Source organism: Canis lupus, chromosome 37 (genome assembly GCF_011100685.1).
Source record: "Canis lupus familiaris isolate Mischka breed German Shepherd chromosome 37, alternate assembly UU_Cfam_GSD_1.0, whole genome shotgun sequence".
In the NCBI taxonomy this organism is placed as follows: Eukaryota; Metazoa; Chordata; class Mammalia; order Carnivora; family Canidae; genus Canis; species Canis lupus.
Window position 1 is genome coordinate 19132437 of NC_049258.1, and position 24393 is coordinate 19156829.

The following is a 24393-nucleotide window of genomic DNA, read 5'->3' on the forward strand; positions in this document are numbered from 1 at the left end:
ATAGTAAATATATAAACTATCTTTTCTCTTCCACTCTACTGTAAATTTCATGATATTAGGGACTACATTAATTTTCTCTCCATTCTTTCCTCAGTTCCTAAGATGTAGTAAATATAGCGAATATTTGCTGGCTGGTTGTTGTTGAGTAGCATATATGTAAGAGAGGCGTTTTTTGTTTTATTTTACCCTTTCAAAAAAGAAGTAAATATGTTATGTTTGTATCAACAGTGGGAAAAAACTTTAGCAGAAATCACTTTTCACCTTATCAAACAGAATTGAGTGATATACAATCTAGGATTCATACTCTACCATCTGAACTCATCGCTACTCTCGATAAACTCCGCCCCACCCCACATATCCTAGTATGAACAAGGAAGGAAAAGCCTGATAAAGCCCAGCACTATGTTATCTGTTATTTTATTGCTGAGTGTCCATGAAATTTTGATTCTTATTTCCACCCTTAATAGGTGAGTCTGGGGGGTAACAGCATTATGGAATTAATGTCATATCTGATGGAAGTAGTTCTCATGTGGAACCACAGTAATTTTAACAAATCTCTCCAGAATTTATAAGTAACTGTCACCTTAGAAGAGATTTTTAAAAATTGAGCCTATATGTACTTGTAAATGTCTTAGTCACTGCTATATTAATAATAAATATATATTAACATATATTCACACTATGTTACTATTACACAAGCTTAAATGCTTAGATCATGGGAAGCATTGTTCTATTATGACCAAGCAATGTCAAATGTATTAAACCAAATATGTCATGTGAGGACAAGGAATATAAAATCCTATCATTGGAGGAAGGTCTAATAGGTAAAAGTCAAGACTAAAAGAAAGATAATGAGTAAAATTGTTTAAGTAGACTATAAGATACTCAATCATCCTCATCATAGGAATGGCTGTTAACTGTTCTTCCATTTGGGAACCAGCCTAGTAGAAAGACAGAAATGTGGTTCTTAGAATCAATCAGACACACTGTAGCTCAAATCTTTGCCTTGCCATTTACTAGCTAAGTGATCTTTGTTAAACTGCTTAATTACTCTGAACCTGTTTCCTCATTTGTAAAATGATAACAGTAATAACTATTTTTATATTCTTATCATGAAATTAGATGTGATAATGTAGCGCACCTAATAGATATATATTAGGATTTTTCTTTCAAAGAATGGCAAAAACAAGCTCTGGCCTGAGAAGAGTTTAGAAAAAGCAACACTATTCTGGGAAAGAAACAAAAACTGGTTTCAGTTTCGTTTGGTGCTTTGGTTTTCCCTCTGGTCCTTTCTTTCTTGGTGCATAGAATAATGGTGCTATCCACTCTGGGATTTGAACTTAGGACTTGAACTTTGGGATGTGGAATCCAGAAGTTCAAGAATGAAGACACTTTGGAAAAAGAATTTTCTTTGTTCATAGAAAAAAACTCTTTTCACTTCAACAAGTAAACTTTTTATGGTAAGAGGTTTTCGTTATTGCTGCTTTATTTTTACTCTACTAAAAGTAACTATAATTATTCCATAAATGACTCAAGCATATGGAATGTTTTACTCTGGGCAATCTAACAGAATGCCATAAAAATTGCAATGGCTACAAGCATTCACAGTTTATTAGAGGTGGGTTTCCCTTTCCTTATCATTCATTCTTTAGTACTGAAATTGCAATGAAATTAAATCACTTTGGGTTTGAGGGAGGATGGTAGAGGAAAATGAAATCACTGTGAGGAATTTCGTTGGTAAATCAAAGTGCTCTCTGTTAATTAGCTCCTGCCTACATACATAGTATGGAAAAATAATTGTATGTTTATGAAAGAATGATTAGGTAGGGAATACGTTGAAGTAATAAGAAAAAAGCACAAAGAGAGCAATTTGAGTTAATATCTACACATCATTTTATGTAACCACATCACAGAAGGGGGTCCCAGTTAATTAGATTCCTTTAGTTAAATAGGAAATATGAAAAAAGAAAAGATACTTAGGGCCTAATACAACATCTACCTAAGTTATATGGGGGGACAATATTTATTCTTTCTGAATATATATAACTTCTCTATTGGGAATTAAATTGTTCATTTTGATATATCTACTACTTTTTCACTTCCTTTGCATATCGTCAAAGCATCTATATATGTACTATCTACAGAAATGTTTACGAAGTGTTTGTATTTTTAGTTGCTTGCAATTTAGACAGTTCTTATTTGAAAAGGCATTAGTTAGAAGTAAGATGTTATTAAAAAAAGAAGTAAGATGTTATGAATTAGAATTTAACACTTCTGGTCTACTAAAATCCCAATAAAAAAATCTTGAGTAATTTGATAACATATTTATACTCCTAAATTGTATTTTATAAGAAAACAATGACAAGGTCAAACCTTGGAATAGCACATGCAAAGTACTTTTAAAATTATAAATATCTGTCTAAATAAAGGGGCAGAGGCTTCAGGAACATATTTCACTCATTAGCTTTCATTTTTAATAAAAAATGAATTTTTTAATTAAAAAATAAATGAATTTCAATGAAGTTTAAGATGCTTTGAGACCATGGAGTATACTCAGTCCTGACATCTTTACAAATCAGAAATTAATAATTATAAAACATTGTAATTTCTATATGATAGAAAGATGCTGATAGGAAAGAGTGAAAAAAGTACTCATAATGAATCCCTCAATCCACTGAATTTTTTTTTTGAATTTTTTTATCTGACTCTTAATGCGTATAATCAAATCTTCCCAGTTCAATAATGCAATCTTTAGATTTTTTTTATTATGGTTCTAAAGTCAATGATTTTAAAAATCTCTTTTGACTTTCAACCATAAGCATGATTTTCTCTGGTCACGTTTTTACAGTTAGCAGGTTTGAGTATAATATTAATGTTCCTAGGATCCCTAAAAGCTTTGGTAACAATATGTAAACATTCTGATATCAAAAAAAGGCCTCTGATGCAACCTTGTGCCACTAGATACTTTTATTTAAAGTCACCACATCCAACTATATGAACAGTAATTAACAACTACTGAAGAGTTTTGCTCTTGTCTTAGAATTCTTCCATGATTTTTGGTATTTTATATTTACTGAAACCTGTGGGACACAAGTCAGCTGGAAAAGAAGAAACTCACACCCTCTCCTTCACCTCTTTGAACTCTCTTAAATTCAGAAGTAAATTTAATATACAGAATGTGGTGGACTGAGGATAGACTTATAATAAAAAGCCTGAGTACTTTTATTTATTGGACTAAAAGATCATAACACAACTGCCACTCATCTAAGGAAACCATCTATGGGCTGTTTTGACCATTTGATATGGACATAAGTTATGAACTAAGTTCCTTGAGGGCAAAACAAACAAAGAAAAAAGATTGTTCCATTTGTGAAAGTGGTGCCAAGAATATCACATCATCTCTCTCATATATCACACGTGGGTCACTCTGCTAAAGGATAAACTGTTATGTGACCTCTCTGGTAATAACCACTATCCCATAAAATAAAAGTGTGATACAGGCATTGAAATGTGACAGGAATTTAAAATGTTTCAAATATTTGCCCATATGAGATTTAGAGAATGAAATTGATTTCAGTTACTTTATTTCATATTGTGAAGTGTCTAGAATAATTGAATTGGAGCAAATAGCCAGATACAAGTTTTTGAACAGTTATCTAGCAGCTTTCATAATTTCTGCCACAAATTTAAAAAGAATTACTAGTTTACATTTTGGAGTCCTAACTAATAAAAAGAAATGCTTTGCCAACAGAGCTTTTACTCATTGAGATGAACAAATGTGGACCCTGATGAAGGAAGAGACTAAGATTTATAAAATGCTTTGAATATATATTTGACAAAGAAACTAAAATAGAATAGAATTGAATACTTTGTTCCATCACAATCTCTATGAAAATAGCTTGTGTGCAAGCTCAAATAAATAGAATACAAAAAGAATAATAAATAAAAAGTTGCTGAAAATATTTCTTTATAAGATTCTTGAAGAAAAAAAACACAGGTAAATGCTATTTTTAAGGCATTTAATTCTGACAAGGAAAGTATGGAGAAGTTCTGTAAGTCAAGTATTATTTTCATAGTCTAGGACACTACAGGAAAAAAAAAATTGTTTTCCATCCTATCCAATCTTCCTGGAAGAAATTCCAGCAGCAGCCTGTAAAGTAAATGGAGTGTGGAAAACCAATTCACAAATTGCAGGCTTGGGAAAGAATAACACTGCTTAGAAAATGAAAGTCGATCAAGATTGGAAACATTTCACCTGTTTTCATTTAAATCTTCAATCTTTTTTCCTGCTGGTTTAGGAAACAGATACAACATAACGGGGCAGTAGGGAGTATGAATTCTAAATATTTCGAAATGGCCACATTTACATGCTCGAAGCAATTTTCTGTGACTAAAGGAAAACTAGGCATTTGGGTAATCTCCCAGTTAAAACATGGTTTACGAAACTTATAACAGTTATTTTCTCCTATGTTTTTTATCTGCCTATTATGTAAGATTTACTTTAATCAATTAAGACAGAGCTTTTAAAAACTATCATGCAAGTTCAAAATGGAAAGTGAACTGAAATATTGCTAGATTAGTCCCCTGCTTTCAATTAAATGTGCACCCACCACATTTTAGAGAGATGAGCATTTACTACAATAACAAGAACCCCCCCCAAAAGTTACTTGTTACTTTCACTTCTCATCCAATCTGTGTTAAAATGCTCCATGCCCATAAACTTATCCAAGCTAAGTCTTTTATTTAAATTCCAAACTGCCTTATGAACAGCCTGTGACAAGTCAAATAATTTTGACAAGTCAACACAACTGACATTGCTTTAAATTTAAATTCAAAAGATATCCAGAGTTTCTAAAAGAAGCAATTAGCTCCCTGCTACCAATTTTTAGAAATTATTATACTTAGAAGTATGATACAAAATGTAAATGCTTAAAAAAAAAGTAAATGCTTAAAACCTGAGAAATTTTGATACGTCAATTCTGTAGTTACTAAACTATTGGATTTATGCCCTACTGATATATACAATACTAGTAGAACATAACCTCATAACATTTTCAAAAAATATTATGTTTCCAATATTTCAACTGGGCATGTGATTACCACCAATGAACATATATACTAAATAATAGCTCCTGTACATTTATACTGAGCTGATGAGGTATAAAAATTTCCATTTTAAAAATTATCATTATCATCTCCATTTTACACATAAGAAATATGGTAGAGCAAATACTTGAATCCAGGCTTTCAAATACAAAAACTTTTGCTTTTTACCTGTACAAAGGCATTATAGGGGTGATTTTTTTACAGGAATGATGGATGAACTGTACTATCCATACTGTTATGGGACATTGTTACCTATTTATGACAAAGCTAATCTGAATTATGTTAGTCTGAGACTATAGGGAATGGCCTAAGAACCCAGGTAAGTAATAGGATTGAAAATTCCCAAACTACTTTTGTTTAAATATTGGAAATATTAAATCTATAATAAGATACACTATGATTTTGAATATTGAAAACCACTAGTGATTTACCACTATGGATTTAACTCTTTCTCTGTCTCTGCATATGCCTCTGCCTATGACCTACTGCCATCCATACCAGTGACCCTTATTATGACAGTGATTATCAAGGCAAAGAAAGAAATAACCTCCCTTCCATCAAGGGACCCACCATGAGGGGTAGAAATACACATGAAACTTCCCTGGGTGACTTTGAGAGCTTCCCCCTCCCTCTGGGAGTTATGTTCTCCCAACCCCAACATTTAAAAGCCTTGTTATATAGCAAAATAATAAATCACAACATTTACTGAGTGATTTATCTGAGCAAGGCACTATTCTATGTACTCATTCCTCACAACTAATTTATAAACTATATTAAGATTCCTATGTTATACATGAAGAAAGGAAGTCTCAGACAATTGAAGGAGCTTACCCAAGGTTACACATCTAAAAAATGATAGAGCCTCACTTTAAACCTAGAAAATCTGATTCCAAAGACAGTATACTTAGTCAACACATTACATTACCTCTCATTAGTTGGCTGGAATAGTTATAAGAAAGTCACTGAATCAAATGCGGAAACACTCTTCAAAATGATACTGCAGTGACTCAACCAAAGTCTCAAGGAGGAAAATAATTTCATAAATATAGGAACAATCTAAAATGGATCTTGGTGTATAAAACTGAACTTTGGGCCTTAGAAACTCTCTTTCTCTTTTCCATTTGCGGATTTTTTTCCCACAATTTAAACCTTGCTCTAAATAACTGTATTAATTAGTCTGAATTGGTCCCAAATGCCAAAGTGCCACTGTTGTATAAATCACTTACTTCTACAGCATCCTTTTAAAAAATAATTTAATTTAAAAACCTGTTAATAAGACACATCCCTTAGTTGATTGTTCTAAAAACTTTTATAGGCTAAATATTTCATATAAATGAAAAATATGGCTAAATTTAGTGACACAGATGAACCTCATAAATATAATATTTAGCAAAAGAACATATATGTACGTTTCAACATACACAAAGAACATATACAAAGAACATATATGTATGATTCAATTTATATAAAGTGCAAAAACAGGCGAACTGGTGTTAGCATTTAGAATGGTAATCCTTGGAATGGGGCACAAGGGTGTTTCCATCTCTGGTACTTTTCTGTCTCTTGATCTGACTGATGGTTATATAAATGTTTCATTTAGAGAAATTCATTGAGCTTTACACCTATATTTTGCATACTTTTACACTATGCATGTTAAATTTGAATAAAAAATTACACTAAAAGGCGATATACTTCATCCCAAGCTATCATCCTGCTATTGGTAATTTACCACTACTTTCTGTCTTGCAAAAGATACAATTAATTTGTTTCATAAAAAAAGCAAACAAGGGGTGCCTGGGTGGTGGTTCAGTCATTTAAGCATCCACCTTGGGCTTGGATCACGATTTTAGGGTTCTGGGGGTGCCTCATAGGGCTCCCTGCTCAGCAAGGAGTCTGCTTCCCTCTTTCTTTTTACCCCTCCCCCGACTTGTACTCTCTCTCAAATAAACAAAATCTTAAAAAAAAGAAAGCAAACAGTATTTCTACATAACATTGCCAAGTTACTCATTTCCTAAATATGAGATGTTTTAAAAGTCAAATTTATCAATATAATTTATACAGTAAAATTCATCCTTTTTAATCTACTGAATCATAATATTTAAGAAGCACATACATTCATGTACCCATCACCACTGTTAAGATATAGAACAATTTCATTATCCCTCTAAATCCTCTCATGTCCATTGCCAGGCACACTGGGCAACACTGCCACCGGCACTGCCCAATTTCCTATCCATATAGCTTTGCCTTTTCCAGAATGCCATATAAATGGAATCATATGGTATGTATTCTTTTAAGTCTAGTTTCTTTCATTTAGCATAATGTATTTGAGATCCATCCATATTTTGCATATGTCATTAGTTTCTTTCCGTTGCTGAGTAGCATTACAATGTATGGATATATCACAATTAAAGAACATCTGAGTCATTTCCAGGTTTTCGTGATTTTGAATAAAGCCACTGTAAACATTCATGCATTGGTGTCTGTATGAATCTAAGTGAATACTTTTGTTTTTTTAATTCCAATTTGTACTTTTACCTGCATAAAGTATTTTCTATATTGCCTTTAGTCTACAGTAATTCTGATGTCTAGAGAATACACCAACCAGCTCAAAATAGTATAAAATCAGAAAATGAATCAAATTAAACAAGAAACATCTTGCAAAAATATGTCAACTTTTACAAACTCCTCTCTTAAAAATATTTTTGCAAGAATCTACAAAATTAATAAAAAATACTCTAATCAAAATATTTGATTAATAAATCGAAATCCTATTTAAACTGTACAAAGTTAAAAATCAATGATACTACTAATTTGTATTCTAAATTTATAAGGAATAAAGAAAAAAGGTAAGGAATGTGGCTTGAAAAGTAGTGTTATAAGCCTGTTTCATAACTTCCTAATTTAACATATTATAAATTTCACCCAACTGGTTAGTTTTTTTATCCATGATAATTTGGAAAAGATTTGAGTGACAAAATGGAAACATGGTAGATGTTACCTAGCATGTTGTGGTAAAGTGGAATGGCCCGTCCAAGGATAATAAATGCAGTCATGACTAGTGGGACCGCTACACCTGCAGGCAATTACAGAACAGAAAACATCATTCTCCATTCACAGTGGCATGCACACACATGCACCAGTGCTCACACAAGGAGCCTTGGAGGAAGAACATGGGAAGCAAGCACACCAAGTACCTATCCATCAGGCCGATGCAGTCTTCAATACTTGAGCCTATGCACCTGCAGAAGATCCAAATTTTAAAAATACAAGGAAAAGAAAAATTAGTCATTTTTTGGGAAAAGAATCAGTAAGATAAATACAATTGTTTCAAATTCTTAATTACAGTTTTTAGACAGTTTTGGGACACTATGAATTTAAAGCCAGTGAGAAGATTATTGCTTGCTGGATACAGAGAAATAAGTTGCAAATACTATCCTAGTGGAATGCAAAGAAACATGTCCACAGTAAAGGAAATTGTACCCTGTTTCTGTGGATTATTTCCAAATACATATAACTCACTTCTAATACTTTCAGTTCATTTGCATCATTCATGTGTACATGTCTTGCTGAATTACTTGATATTTCAATGACTATAATTGGTTTTATGTATACAGTTTCTTCTAAAAGGACTTAAGCTTAAGTGAAAACTAAAATCAATAAAAAAGGAAACATGAGCTATTCAGTATAATATAATAACCTGATGCTTAATACTCATTAAAGATTGATTATGGCAGAAAATGACTTAACATGCTTTAATGCTATTCTTATGGATACTTTACATAATCACATTATTCCATTCCTTGGTTGTAACTGTTTTTAAAACATACTTATCTGTAAACATGAATTCATTTAAAAAGCAAATTAACTGGTTTCACCACACTGCAGTTTATCTTGACACTCTCTTTTAAAAGAACAGTGCCATAACAGGCAAACGAAAATAGGTTTTTAAACTGCCATCACATTTAACTGAAACAATAACAAATAAATAAATTCTCCCCAAGGAGATGATTACAGTGAGAACCAGGTAAGTAAATAATTCACTGAGATCAACATTTAAGTGAAATTATAGAAGTACAGAAAATCCTGACATACAGTCCCTAGAATTGCATTTTGAAGTATTATGGAAATATCATTTCTCCCATCTTCCAATGTACTTGAATTGTATTTCTTTCCCTTTTCTCTCATCAAATACGTATAGCTCCAGTACATTATCGAGAGTCCCTCTACAGCTATGATTTATAGAACTGTCTAATTCTGCTGATCCCAATTTTTCCCCAAACTCTAATTTCTAAAACTGAAAAAGAAGCTGAAGTTAAAATCACTATATAATGACGTAATAAGGTGCTTGTGGATAGGGTAGACTGCCCATTATATCTTTTGCTAACTCTCAACATTGGTAAACTAATATAACTATGTATAATAATAATTAAATCATGGTCTCTTTGCCTCACCAATATCTGCTATAATATTACTAGGTAGAAGGTTGTTTTCTTTTTTGAGGATTGGTTTTGAGTAGGCCAGAAAAAAATTAGTGTAGAAAAATATGGGAAATACATCATGAAAAAATCTTTTAAAGAAGTAAATAAATAAAAATATATATGTAGCACAGAGCATTGAATTGCTATTATAATCCATAACCAAAACCATTTCTTAAAATGGAACAAATAACTACTAAAAATGTTCCCAAATTTTCTTATATTGTTTTCTTTTTATTTTATTCTAAAGAACTTAATTTTTTCTTGGTTCATATTCTATCTTCTTCAAAATGCCTTTTTATACAGTATTGCTATTTTGTAAAACTAATAGCCTACTTCTTATTTCCAAGTAGAAATAAGCTGAAAAGCTATGATTAGTTTGCAATCTGTGTCTTTATAATAACCTTTGAAAGATAAAAAATATTTGAAAGTGAAATTCAACTTGAGGGGAAAGTGTGAATAATGAAGGATCTTTAGTCATCCATTAAAAAAAAACTGTTTGCATGCCTACTAAGTGTTGCTACTCTTCTAGGAGCTGGAGGGGGGAAAAAGATGAATTAGACACTTTTCCTACTCTTAACGAGCTCACAATTTAATGATGGAGACAGATGCATAACCAGATGTATATTGTATAATGTGATAAATATAATAAGAGACAAAGAGTGGCTTAAGGGAGCACAGTGGAGGGACACTTAGCTTCAGAAATGCATAGTAATCCCCATGGAAAAGTCAGGAAGCTGAAGTTCATGGTGCTGAGAACCAGAATGAGAGTAGCACTGATTTCTAATAGATAAGGTACAACAGGGAATTAAAGCATACATCTGAGGAAATGTCCAGTGCACATGAACAACTACAAATAATTCTGAATAGTCAGGGAGGGAACATGATGCAACAGGGAGAAGGAAAAGAAGCCAGATCATTAGACAGGAGCCAGAATTTGAAGGCTATTTGCTTAGAGGCAAACAATGGAGAACCACTGGAGGGTTTTAAAGAACTAATGGACTTGCTTGTTTGTGTTTAACATGGATCTCTGCCCTGTGAAGGCTGGTCAGCTGGGATCCAGGTAGATTCCTCTGGCACAGAGACTGTGTTTAGTCTATGTAAGAGATGAAAAAGGATTAAACTTGGGAAATGTAGAAGGGGAGGAGGGCGGGGTGGGTGGGAGTGAATGGGTGACGGGCACTGGGGGTTATTCTGTATGTTAGTAAATTGAACACCAATAAAAAATAAATTAAAAAAAAAAGAAAGGGAAAAAAATAAAAAAAAAAATAAACTTGGGAAATGGCAACTAGGATAGAGGCCTGGGGACAGATTCGAGAGATATATTGAATAGTATGGGGGTGGGAGGGAGAAGCTGATGGCTGATTTGACAGAGGGGAAAGGTCAGAGGAATTAAACATGAATCAAATGTCTGTCTGGAGAACAATAGTGAGAGAATGCAAGAGGCAGGTCACCTTTCCTCGTGTGTGTGTAGGGGGAGGAGGGGTTGATCATTTCAGTTTTATGGATCTACAGTATGTATCTAGTGTGCTCATCCTACATTTAGGTAAGAAATGTTCCTCACTCGCTGGAAAGAGGGGCCTGTGGTAGTGGAGCATCAAAGTACCAGTATGACGATCAATTTTAAAAGAGCGTACAGGAGAAAGTTAAAATTGTTAAGTGGATAAGATTGTTGAGGAAACCTCCATAAAGTGAGGAAAGCAGAGCCTGAGATTGAAACCCAAGGAACTCCAATGACCAGTAAATGACCTAAAATGAGCTCATACACCAGATGCATGAGAAAATATAATTGAATAGAAACAAGTAATTGCATCATCATGGGAGCCAAATCAGGAGGACCTTCAGGAAATGGGGTATTGTCAATGTCAAATGTAAAGAGAGGTCTCATAAAATAAGAACTACTTAGTTGTATTTTTTGAGGTCACCAGAATTTCAGTTGCTGTGAGGTGGTTGAGAAGCAAGTTGGACAAGAAGAGAACAGAGGCAAGAGAAAATGGAGGTGCATACTAAGGGGGCAGGATGTCGGCTTGGGGAAGTTTGTTGAGGGGATTGTGTAGGATATTTAAGATTTAAACATATTTATAAGCTGAACCTCAAAAGATGGAAGACAAAGAATAAGGATATGCCTGAAGTGCCCCCTCATGCTTTCTAAATACAAGTTGCTGTGTATTTAAAGATGTGTACTCTATTTCAACTCTTTGTACTTTAAGCAATGAATTAAGATATGCAATTCATATGGATCCAGCAAGATCATAGAATGACAGAAACATTAAAGTTTTGAAAAGTCAAAATCCCAATATGAGACAAAAAAGGATAAGGAAAAATGCAACCCTCTGCAAAATTAGTGTTACAAAGTAAAGACTTTACAGGAAGATCAAAAACTATAACATGTTAATATAATATTTTACAAAAATATCTGGAATTCTGAACTCTGAGATGTGTTAAAAATTGGCCTACTACTTACTGATTTATAAGCGCTTTGATGTACCCATATATCTAATGTAGTTGAGATATTTTGACAAAATCTCTTTCAAATTTTGAAATGCAAATGGAGGAATATTTTTAAATTTCAATTAAAAGAGTATACACAAAAATTTCACTCTTCCTTCCATCAGCGAATAAATTTTCGCTATATAAATTTAAAAATACAAAAAGAGTTGATAAAAAAGATTAAGGCATATAGGGAATTTAGTAATATGAAATCACAATTCTAATATCAACAAAAATATTCAATGAAAGTTTTCAAAGATGCCTTATGAAAAATAAATATCCCAGTCCAAAATCAAAATTAAATTGGTATTTATCATTGGATTCAATGATGTTAGTGTAGAAACCATGGTAAATGCCCTTATAGCAATTTAATTACCTACTAAATTTAATTCAGAAATCTTTAAAGAAATTTCTATCCTGCTAATTTCAAATATGAGGATCATTTCTAAGTTTTCAATGCTTGCTCATCATTTCACAAAATGGGGAAGGGTCTTCCATGCAAGATACAAACTGTAAGAGTGAAAAGTCACTGAAACATGACACACTAGTGGTCAAGAGCTGTGTCTTAGTCATTTCTGAACTTAGCTATCACTATAGCTGATGCACAGCAGGTATTCAAATTAAGTTGAAGAATGCATGAAATGAGAAAAGGCTGCTAAACATAAAAGTCAAGAAGAGACAATGTTAACCACCCCCTCCAACCACCACCTCTTTAGGAATATTAATGAGAATCTCCTGATAGATACTAAATGGATAACCGATTTTAAAAGTATCTAAAGAACTTATTAGAGCCAATATATTTAATGTACTTTCAGAGTAATAAAAGTGCTTTTAAGGTATTACACACATAATTTTATTTTCAGAAAATCATTGAACAGTATTCAAAGTAAGAACTTTCCTTCTAAAAAAATGTGACTTGAGAGACTATTTCCATTAACTTGGTTCTTGAATTATCTAGATGACATAATATCAACATATAAAAGAAAAGATGTTTTCCAAAGTGGAGTTGGCGTGGTGAGCTCACACCTATAGGTCAATTAGTACATGTGTTTTGGAATAAAAATTGTCACTTGTTCCATCATCTCCATTGTCCTTGTGATCTTTGTAGGGAAAAATCCTATCTCTACATGCAATTTGAAGAGAAAGGCCTAACTGCACAGAGCACCTCATCGCTTCACTAAAGGATGTCAAGGCACAGTGGTGCACAGCAGCACTAAAGAGTGGGATTTAGGAATTTAGGAATTCTGGGGTTGGGACCATAAAACTTTCATGAAGTAAGTGAACTTGGACAATATGGAAGATATTAAGAAAAGGATGGCAGGAGGCTAAAGGAAAACAAATACAAAATCCTTCAGGACTAAATCAATCATTACAGAATCCATTTACCTTGGAAGATGCCAAGAAATACAACATTCAAATTCTGTCTCATTGTCATTCCTCAATAGCTGAGTTAAAGACATTTTTCTATTTACTTGGAGTTCCTAAATGATCTGGTTGGATTGGTTTTCTTTATACCTTCATCCTCCTTTTTAATTGATGTCTGGCTTTTGTTGCTGTGGTAAATTGATCTCTTCATTCTACTTCTACTTCTTCCCACCATATATGTGTTCTTTTATTACATAATCATGATTTAAAAGGGCTGAGAGGAAGACACACCAGCCACACACCCAGACTATGGCTCTGTGATCTCACTTTCATTTCCCTAATGGCTTTCTTGTAATTAGATTTGCAAAAATAGCAAAAGGTCTCATTTTGAATGGCAACAGCTGTTGACATCAACATTATATTGAATAATTTACTGGTTTAATTTTAGCTGCAAAACAATAAAACCCTCCTGTGGATGATTATTTTAGCAGGCAAAGTTTTCCCTTTCTGTTGCTGACTCTTGTGCTCCGGTGGTACCAGTTGTTTCTTCATGAAATACTCTTAACCCAAGTGTGCCAAAAACTCGCAAGGGGAGAAGTTTATTCCTTCTAGTTTCCTTGAAGCGAAGTGTCTATGTGACTATTTCAGTATCTTCAGTCTATGTGCTTCTGTGGTGTAAACCAATGAGTTGACATTAGCTCTTCCAAGCTTCATTTGAATTTGAATGCAGAATATTACTTTACCTTTTGAGGACCTGCTACTTCACAGAGGGACTTAAGCTGATTTCTTGACCTGCAGGAAATTGTGGCAGCATCTGCAAATTGATGTCCTCTTGGCAGAAAATGATGTTGCTTGCTTAACTTCTTCAATATCCCCTAACAGCTAGCTCTTAATCTGGCAGAAAATCTCTTTATGGAATCTCAGACTTTCCTGCCAGATGTAAAGTACCCGAGATGATTCTCAACAACAAGTGTATGTATCTATACGTGGGAGTGTGCATATATGTGTGGGCGCTCATAATGGAGAAGAGGATTTATGGATAGGAAGAAGGGTAGAGTATGCTAAATTGTTCTCAAGTTCGAAATGCATCACCTTCTGGAGGAGAGAAAACGAAAAAGCCCTTACTGAAATAGATTTGCTGCTATCTTTTAAAAAAATTCGGTGTTGGGATTTGTTAGATGAGTGACATTGTTTCTTTCAGTTCAGTGCTTTTCTTCTTTCTATAATATGCTTTTGTTTTTCAATTGCTATCAGTTATCAAAGGTAATCTATTATTCATTGTATAATGCATCCTTTTGAAACAATAGAAACTATGTACTGGTCGAAGAAATTCTAGGTTATAGGTTAACCTCTAATACAATTACTTTTACAAAATGTATTTGTGATTTTACTGATATACATATCACTAAATTCCACCCCAACCTTTTTTCTTCTGTTATCACTATTTTGCCTATATATTTTTTTTTGAAGGAGTAATCCAAGGCACTATTCAGCAAAGAGAGCTATCCTTACCTTCAGTTTTGTTGTAAGAACCAAGAAATATAAACAGAAAACTTCTATTAAAGATTTATTAAGCACAAATCTCAAAAGTGTGATGACTATCTTGTCTTTTCTAAGATATCTTAATATCGAGTAGCATTTGGAAGAATTCTACACTCTGTACAAAGTATACCTGCCAACAGCTTCATAAAGGTGTCAATAGAAGACTTTTAGGCAAATGTTAAACAGAAATATCCGAGAGGGTATACATTTGATTGCATAAACCATTTTCTTAGAAAGTCTTCCTCTTCAAATCAACAATTAATAGAGATGAATAGAGTTTTATATGAGAATATTACATATGTAGTAGACTGTGTCAAGGATAAAGATACTTGTGTGATGGAGTCCTTGGCCAGCAAGGATGCTTACCCTTGGGTGCAGTTTGGATGACATGGGTGGCACTCCCGATCCTGATCAGCATACTTGAAAATAAAACTGTTTGCCCCCTGTAAGCCATCTGGACATTTTTCCACACAGTTCGGGCCATCCTTAAAATGGGAGCACTTTGTGCAGTTGTCAGGTCCCTGAAGTATGAAAAACAAAACACAATAAAGGAAGGAAAATGGATGCTGTTCCCTCTGGTATTCATGTGGTCTAGTTACTGAGACTTCAGTCAGTGGCCAATCTTCCCCTAGGGAACTAGGGAGCATTTTCAGGACTACAAATGGGAATGTCGCACTTTCAGCTTTTCAATGTACAAGTGAGTTGTAAACTTTCCTTTGGTTTTCTATGATTATTTGAACAACAAATTTTAAATTTTACTATGGTTGAATTATTAAGAATTAGTTTAGGCAAATAAAATTTAATATGTAGGTTATTCTCCATCTCAAATCAGCTTGTGATAATGCTAAAACTCACATGTCTATTTATAGAAATTTTAATAAATCACAGTACAATACTGAGAGCACAATAAAGACACATTCTGATGAGCAAATATCAAAAGCCCCACAATAATAAAGTAGGCGCATGCAAAATAAAATTATATGAAGAAACTTAACAAATAATAAAGGTGATATAAATATGAGCATAATAAACTTTTTTTTTTAAAGATTGTATTTATTTATGAGAGACACAGAGAGAGAGGCAGAGACAGAGGCAGAAGGAGAAGCAGACTCCATGCAGGGAGCCCGACATGGGACTCGATCCAGAGACATGGGATCACACCCTGAGCTGAAGGCAGACGCTCAACTGCTGAGCCACCCAGGCACCCCATGAGCATAATAGACTTAAAATAGAATTAACTCAGTTTGTGAATTTGGGAGTCAAGAACTAATATTGGACAGAGCTATGTATTAGGCAGGGAGCGTCTACTCACAAGAGTGCATTATATCTCTCTACAAATGTTAATTCAAAAGCCGTCAGACAATGCACGCTGGTGATACAAAACATCAGGAAATCAATAAATATAATATTTTTAAATTTAAAGATTGAGGTTGCTAATGAAGAACAATGGTATAAAGAAGAAAAAGGAATCAGGAAGAGGTTTCAGGAAATTCTGGGACTGGTGAGGTTCAATCAAGCACCTGTCTATTTCACTATTTTGATGTAAGACTTAGAACTAGAAGAAAATTATCCTATGAAACATAATCCCCATTCAACCTGAAGAGTTTGCTATTGGCAACTTCTTATTTCCTACCAAAAAAGAATACTTCACATGCTTCCAATTTTAACACCTGCTCATGGGTACTTAGGCACGTAATGCCATCTATTATACAAAATCATTTACTGTGCTAGTATGCTCAGTGGCATGACTTATTGTACAAGACAAGAGACATGCTGATGTCTTCTTGCAGAATGCAAGAATAAAACTATGAGTAAATTAGACAGTTAAAGTCAAAGTTAGAGATTAGGACTTATTTTTCTATAAAATTCTCTTGACGTAAAATAATATCCAGGTAAAATCAGAAGACACGAAAAATATGAAGCTAAAATTAAAATCATATTTAATATTTACGTACACTTGAAAAAGATTTTTTGTATATTTCCTTGTTTTTTAGGCATCTTTTACCTATTTGATTGTATTATCATGATATAAAACCTAATGTTCTAAGCTGACATAACTAAAATATGTCCTGACAAATCTCAAAAGAAATGAAATGTACTGATTCTCAAGCTCATTTCCATAATAAAGAGATTTTAGAAATATGTGTGTCTAATGCTTACTCTTCTATCATTATATTCCCAAAGCTTTTAAGAACCTAAATTCAGTGAATGAACTGATTAATGCAATGATAAAAAACAGAGGTGAAGGCAATATTGTTCCTTATCTCTGATTTTAAACTACCTTTGGACTCAATTATGCACCCAGCAGACTAAAGGATAAGCTAAATCCTGATAGAAATATTACATTCTTTTTCTGCAGTGACAATTGATGATTTTCACTGGTAACTACTCTAAGAAACAATGCTATTATTCACCAGTATCCAATTCTCTTCCACTTCTAGCCACTTAGAGGACTGAAATTCTCCTCCCACAAGAAGTGAGGTGTGTCTTGTTGAGACAATGAAATTAAGTAGAAGCGATTTATGAGACTGCCAGTGCTAAACTCTCCAGCCTTCTCTTTCCCTGCTGCCATGATGCAAAGATGCGATGAAGATGCAGAGATCCCATAAATGTGAAGCATCTCAGACGGAGCATTAGACCAGTAGGAGGAGGAGGGCTGCCTTGCAGGACACTTTACATGAAAAAAGATTTAAATGTTCCTTTTTTTTTTTTTGTATATGTTTTTATTGGAGTTTGATTTGCCAACATAAAGCATAACACCCAGTGCTCATCCCATCCAGTGCCACCCTCAGTGCCTGTCTCTATAGGCTACTGTAATATGGGGGTTATTTGTTATGGCAGCAGAACCTTTAGTAACTTTAACAACTACTTCAGCTTTTATCATTCTCCTTCTCTATCTCTTCTTTGTATGCTGCCTCTTTGGCTTATATTTTAATCTTCTAAAACTCTGATTTCCCTTACTTCCCTTTCTTCTCACATGCCCTTTCTTATCTTTCTTGATAGGAACACACAAGAGTACAGGGAGTAAGGTGGAAAGGACAAAGTTATAGCAGCAATGTCCACAATAGCCAAGCTGTGGAAGGAGCCTTGGTGTCCATTGAAAGATGATGGATAAAGAAGCTGTGGTCTATGTATACAATGGAATATTCCTCAGCCATTAGAAACGACAAACAGCCACCATTTGCTTCCATATGGATGGACCTGGAGGGTATTATGCTGAGTGAAATAAGGCAATCGGAGAAGGACAAACATTATATGGTCTCATTCATTTGGAGAATTTAAAAAATAGTGAAAGAGAATAAAGGGGAAAGGAGAGAAAATGAGTGGGGGATATCAGAAAGGGAGACAGAACATGAGAGACTCCTAACTCTGGGAAATGATCAAGGGGTGGTGGAAAGGGAGGTGGGCGGGGGGTGGGGAATGACTGGGTGACGGGCACTGAGGGGGTACTTGATGGGATGCGCACTGGGTGTTACGCTATATGTTGGCACATTGAACTCCAATAAAAAAAAAACTAAAAAAATAAAAATAAAAATGAAATGAAATAAATAAAATAAATAATAAAATAAAATACAATAAATAAAATAAAATAAAATAAAATAAAATAAAATAAAATAAAATAAAATAAAATAAAATAATGAAATAAAATAAAAAGACCAAGGGCAGACATGCAAACGTATAAAATCAGGGACTTGTTTTATTTCAAAGTTGGCCCTCTCAAGATTATCTGGGGTTTCTATCACATTTAAATAGTGTAATATTATCCCATTTTACATACAACAGTTATAATCTCAGAAAACATATTATCCTTATTATATTACAGAATTTTGCCTGGGGTGGGAGGAGTCACTTCTATAGTTGAGTCCCAGTCCCACATCATACAGACTGCTGACTTTTTGGTGCAACTTTCTAATTATTATAGGTTTGGGTCCTTTATATTTTAAATGGAAAAAGTGATAGTATGCTTCAGATATAATAGTGTCTGACAAATATACATGTGTACCAATCATTATTTCCCAATTATTATTAGGGAAATATGGACAAGCCAGGTAAATCATAAGACCAGGTGTGGGAATTCCAACCAGCTTTATGACTTCAGTCTCATCACAATGTCAGCCTCACAAAGAAGTCTCCAGAACTTCTTGGATATCTTAAATGATAGATGCCTGTTACATGGCATAGGGAAGCACATCCGTCTGTAGTTGTGATAATCAATATGTGAACCCAGAAATGGCAAAAATCCATAAATTGTAAAAGCTGAAAGCAGGCCATCTCCTAGTGAGAACAGTTAGGGCTATCGTTTGAGCTCCTCAGTTCTGCCCATTTCTCAGACACCTGTCCTAAAATGTGTTCTTACCTGCCTAGCATTTCAAGGCTTACTGATCAAGTAATAAAATAGGTTTTCTTGATTCTGTGCTCTGATCTTCCCCAAATAAGTGATTCAGGTTTACTAAACCTTTCCTATTTTTGATTTATTGCCTTTCCTATTCTCTATACATATTAATTGACAATGTTAACGGTTGGTGGTAAATTTGACTATATGGCCCCACGATGTTGTCATTTAAAAAATCAAAATGTGTTCTTCAAAAATCTGTTTTTCCACTCTTTTTAGTGAGCAAATAATTTTGAAAATTGGGGAAAAACCATTAACTATTAGGGTCTTCTATGTGTGGTTTATAAACTGTCTCAGTCTTTCGAGTAACAAAAGAATGAACAGATATACTATGAACACATATAAATTAAAATGAATTAACAAAAGATATTTACCAGCATAATTTTATACCATGGGAGGCAGCATGAGGAATAGAAAAAGCACAGGGCTGGTTTTTCAGCCTGCCTTGTTATTGTAATGGCACATTTCCAAAGACTCAGTTTCTTTGAAAGACATATTTTTTTTTCATTCTTTGACTTTTGACTAAATAACATAACATATTATGCCAATACTAACATATTGACTAAATATGTTAGTGTTTAAAGAAGTCTTATACAGATAGCTCAGTCTGCTTTAACAACCTATTTCAGAACTTATACTTCCCCATGTTTCACGTCATTCTTTCCAGCATCCACATTTCTCATGCTGCGGAGTAATTGTGTTTTCCATTAATAGCCTTAGCGGGGACAGAAAATAGCCAAATGTACCCTTTGCATACTTACTTGGAGATCATTTACATATTAAATTATCTTTTTAGACTTTGGTTCTTCAGGCCAAATCACATTACTTCTTTTTCTCAGAGGTCTGAGTTTCCAAGCTTAATCATCCTGGTGGTAATCCTCTGAACTGTCCAAGTTTTCCACATCCTTCTTTAGATGAAGTTCCAGAATGGCTCATTGGGGCCTATTGGAAGTTTGGAGGGCTCAATGATATTTTTTTTCTAAGCTAAATAAGTGCTGAGTAAGCACTCTGGTAGAAAAATTAGTATTGTTTTAATTGCATATAAACTCGTATGGAGCAATGTTGAGCTCTTGGCTACACCCAAATGTCGGTCCCCAAATAATCTATTGAGAAATGACTCAATACACACCAAAAAAACCCTGGAAATTTGTCTAAAGAAGGATGAATATAGCACTTTGGAATAACAAACTCATATTGACCTCATTATTAGGAGAACATCTGAATAATGGGAACCAAAGGGAGATCTGAAAAAGAATTATCATCTTCTCTATAAGGCAAACTTCAAACATGTAAATACCAACATATATCCATCAAGACTTTCCTGATCCCATAGCCCCTCTTTCATTCTCATAGCTCTGTTTTTCTTTCTGCCATAGTATTTATCACACTGTTTTAGATTTTAGTTTATAAGTGTTTGCCCTCTCCCTTCTGTCTTTCACAATGTTCTTCATAATGACATAACAGTTAAATAATCAAACATATAAATGAATGTGTTATAGTTTACCCCAAATACACCATGAATTTTTACATTCGCATATCTTTGTATGTTTCTTCTCTCCAGATTCTTCTTCAAAGCACAACTCAAACATCACTTCTCTACAGCCTTCCCTGATGCCCTACTTTCCATCCCAAAGACAGATTAATTTATCTCTTGTTTGTGTTCCTATAACAATTTATACATACATATATTTTACAATTATTTTGGTTCAATCTATTTACTTATGTAGTTCTTTCTTTTCAAGACTGTGCAGTTTTCAAGGGCATATCCATATCCTCTTTTTAAATACATTATCTGAAATATAAATATTTCAGAAATTGAATTTGTAAATATTTCATCTCTACTACCAAACAGTAAGCCTCTTGAGGGAGGAATATCAAACATGATTCCCTCTAGTAAGCTATAAACACCTGTTGAATGGATGGATAAACGATAAAGCAATGACATAACATTCACACATGAAGCTAAATAAGCCAACACAACCACAGATGTCTTCAAGCTTACCGGTCCATGGCAGGTGAGGATGCCATCTTCCATCTTCTCACACTGGGGGTCACACTCCACACAGATGGAGCCATTCTCAAACTCTCGAAATTCACTGTGAAAACATCAGCTGCATGAGGTGGTATAAGCAAACAAGCTGTCAACTTAACAAATGAAGTAACATCTGCTAAAAGTCCTATTGGCAGAGTAAATTCTAGAGTCTGTTTCTCTATGTGCCAGAAGCATCAGAATCATTTCCCTGTACATTAAGGAATAAGTTCTCCATTAGGAAAAAGATAAACTGCAGCCAGATGGCTCTCCTTGCCCTCCATTGGGTTCAACGATAGACTCATTCAGGAAACCTCTCTCTTGTGAGAGATATCCTAACATTCTAAAAAAAAAAAAAAAAAAAAAAGAAAAGAAAGAAAGAAAGAAAGAAAGAAAAGAAAAAGAATGACTCTTTTGATGACACAGCAGAATCATTTTTACCTTTTTTAAAGTAAAGCTGTGCCTGTTTGTCTCTATATAAAATTTTACTCTTGGCTGAGCTTTATTTTTTAAACTCTGAAAGAACTATTGTATTTTTCTTGTTGCTAAGTTACATGATATTCCCCATCCCTGTCCTTCAAATCCCAAGACTCTTCAATTTATTTTTGGTGAAACTTCAAAAAATGCTTTGATTTCATTTTTTCTTTTAAACAACTGCCTTGGAGAATTAGAGAAAATATCTTTTTATGGCAGATTTTATATTCTTAGATTATTGATCTAATATCACAACATCTTTTCAGTTTAAAATCTTTTTGAAGTAATTCTATATGGTACAAAATTAAAAAAAAAACAGTTTAATGATAACATTCTAAAACTTTCTAATTAAAATCTAGGATGATGGCTATCCCTTCCCATAACCTTACATTTTGTAGCTATTTAAATATTAAATGTTATCAATAATAAGCCTTCCAATCAATATCTACTGACAAGTTTTCATTTCAATATTTGGATATCATTCATGTATAATATGTTAAATATCCCATTCTTACTAATGTTTCAGAGGATGAAGCACTAGATAAAGACAATTTAGAATGCCAGTTATAAGTCATTAACAAGACCTGACTAAATATCTGTAGTTTCTGCATTACTTTGTGTCTGTATATCATGAGCTGTCATTCCAAGCTAAAAGCATTGTAAATATGGCAGTTATGGATTAATTAGGTGATAAATTTAAATTTATTTTTCCCTAAAATAAAGTGTTCACTTATTTTCATAGTGAACTATCTCATTTGGTTACTGTAAAGGCTTAATAAATGATAGAAGTTGAAAAGGTGGGCTATATTTTCCGTTGGTTAAATTAAAACCACACATACTTTAAAGCAAAATAATTAAGTTAAATTGATGGTTTGGTTATGTATCAATGCACATATTTAGTTACATGGATTTTGCATTTTTAAAGTGAGGTGTTGGTTTGCTATGGATTAAGCTTCTTTTTTTTTTTTTTGAATTAAGCTTCTTACAGATTTCCTTAAATTTAAAATCTCAATTACATAGAAATATTTTCTTCTGCATGTTTCATCAACATGAATTATATAAAGCACTTGACAGAGGAAATCTTCAGAATAAAAACGCCAAAACGACCCAGTATGGGGGTAGGGGAGATGGTTGGTCAATTGTGAAAATAATAAAAAGTATCAGTAAAATGAAATTATAAAACAGTTACAGCAAAACCTGCAATCATTAGTAAATTTCTTTTTTTAGTAGTTTCTTGGGTTGCTAAAGGGTTATGTTACTGAATGAAGGTCATAATTTTTGTGGTACTAAAACACTGTCATGCTTTTTAAATTTTTTTTTCTCTTCTTGAAAACCACTCTCCACACACAGAGTTGACAAAGTGAATATATCCGAAAAAGTCATGGAGAACAATCTAGCTGCCTTTTCTTCTATAGACTACTGTTTGCATGGCTTTGGGTTCTCCTCCTTAGAGCTCTCAGAACAGAATCTTCTTATAATTTTCATTACCTCTTCTGTTCTTCATTGTCACCGTCTCCATCATTGCTTTTTCTTCTCTACTTCCAAATTATTATACAGTGACTTTGCCAGAGATTCCCTTCACTTGAATCTAACCTAACAAATCACTGTGTATTGAGCTGAATTTTGCATACTGAAGTTTTTGTCACTTTTTTTTACTACTCTACATTTCTCACAGTCTTGCTGTGTGTGCTACCTTAGCCAATCCTGTGATCCAGAGCAAATGCTTTGGAGTCAAGTTCTTCCCAAATGTGGCTGGTGTTGCCAATGTCAACACTAATACTTCTAGGCCTTAAATCCCTTAACATCTCTAAGACTTCACTTTGCAAATATTCTCTGTGAAAGGGAAAAAGTGTTTCAATGAGAGGTTGTGATTTTTAAATATAAAAATGCCCACAAAGAGCTTAGACTGGCACTCTTTCTGATGTTTCCATGTTGTTCTTAACATTTCAAAAGCATTTGACCATGTTGCCAGTTAAGAACAATTTTAAGATTGCATGGGAATGAGTTTTGTCTTTCATTTTAAATGCTTGCACACTGTAGTTAAGAGTTGCTGAAATACAGTAACTTCTATGACCTGGATTTGAATGCTAACAGCCAGGAATTAACTGATTTTCTTTTTGCCTTCAGAACCTCCTCTTTTGAGGATTTCTTCTTATATAAAAATTATATAAATGTCAGTCCCCTGATTTTGGTAAATGTCCTATTTGTTATTTGTTTTCAGGAGCTTTAAGTTGACTAACCATCTAATCAGCTTAGATTAATAGACATAAAAAGAAAATGATGATAATCACCTTAGTAAAAATTCTAGCAACACTTAATTATGCATTTTCTCATTTATTAATCATAATTATCCTATGAAGTTGACACTATTATTATTCCCATTTTCCATATATGAAAACTAAGTTTAGAACAGTTAGGTTATGTATCAAAGATTGAAAACGAGGAAATAAAAAAGAAAAAAAGAAAACAAGGAAATGATGAAGTTAGGTTTTGAATTCATTATTCCTCAAAGGCTG

The 24393-nt window shown here is 33.6% G+C and overlaps 1 protein-coding gene across 5 annotated transcripts in view; it reads right to left on the reverse strand.

Annotated features, from left to right (window-relative positions):
- Positions 1-24393, reverse strand: part of ERBB4 (erb-b2 receptor tyrosine kinase 4) — a 1108406-nt gene that overhangs the window by 241579 nt on the left and 842434 nt on the right. For 3 of the 5 annotated variants that reach the window (XM_038585649.1, XM_038585647.1, XM_038585651.1), the window contains 3 exons: positions 21377-21470; positions 15348-15502; positions 8108-8182 (listed from right to left, as the gene is read on the reverse strand). In XM_038585649.1, the coding sequence (XP_038441577.1) occupies positions 8108-8182; positions 15348-15502; positions 21377-21470 (324 nt within the window). Of the gene's footprint in view, positions 1-8107; positions 8183-8303; positions 8349-15347; positions 15503-21376; positions 21471-24393 lie in introns of all 5 variants that reach the window. The other 2 variants (XM_038585650.1, XM_038585648.1) reach the window with 1 other exon arrangement.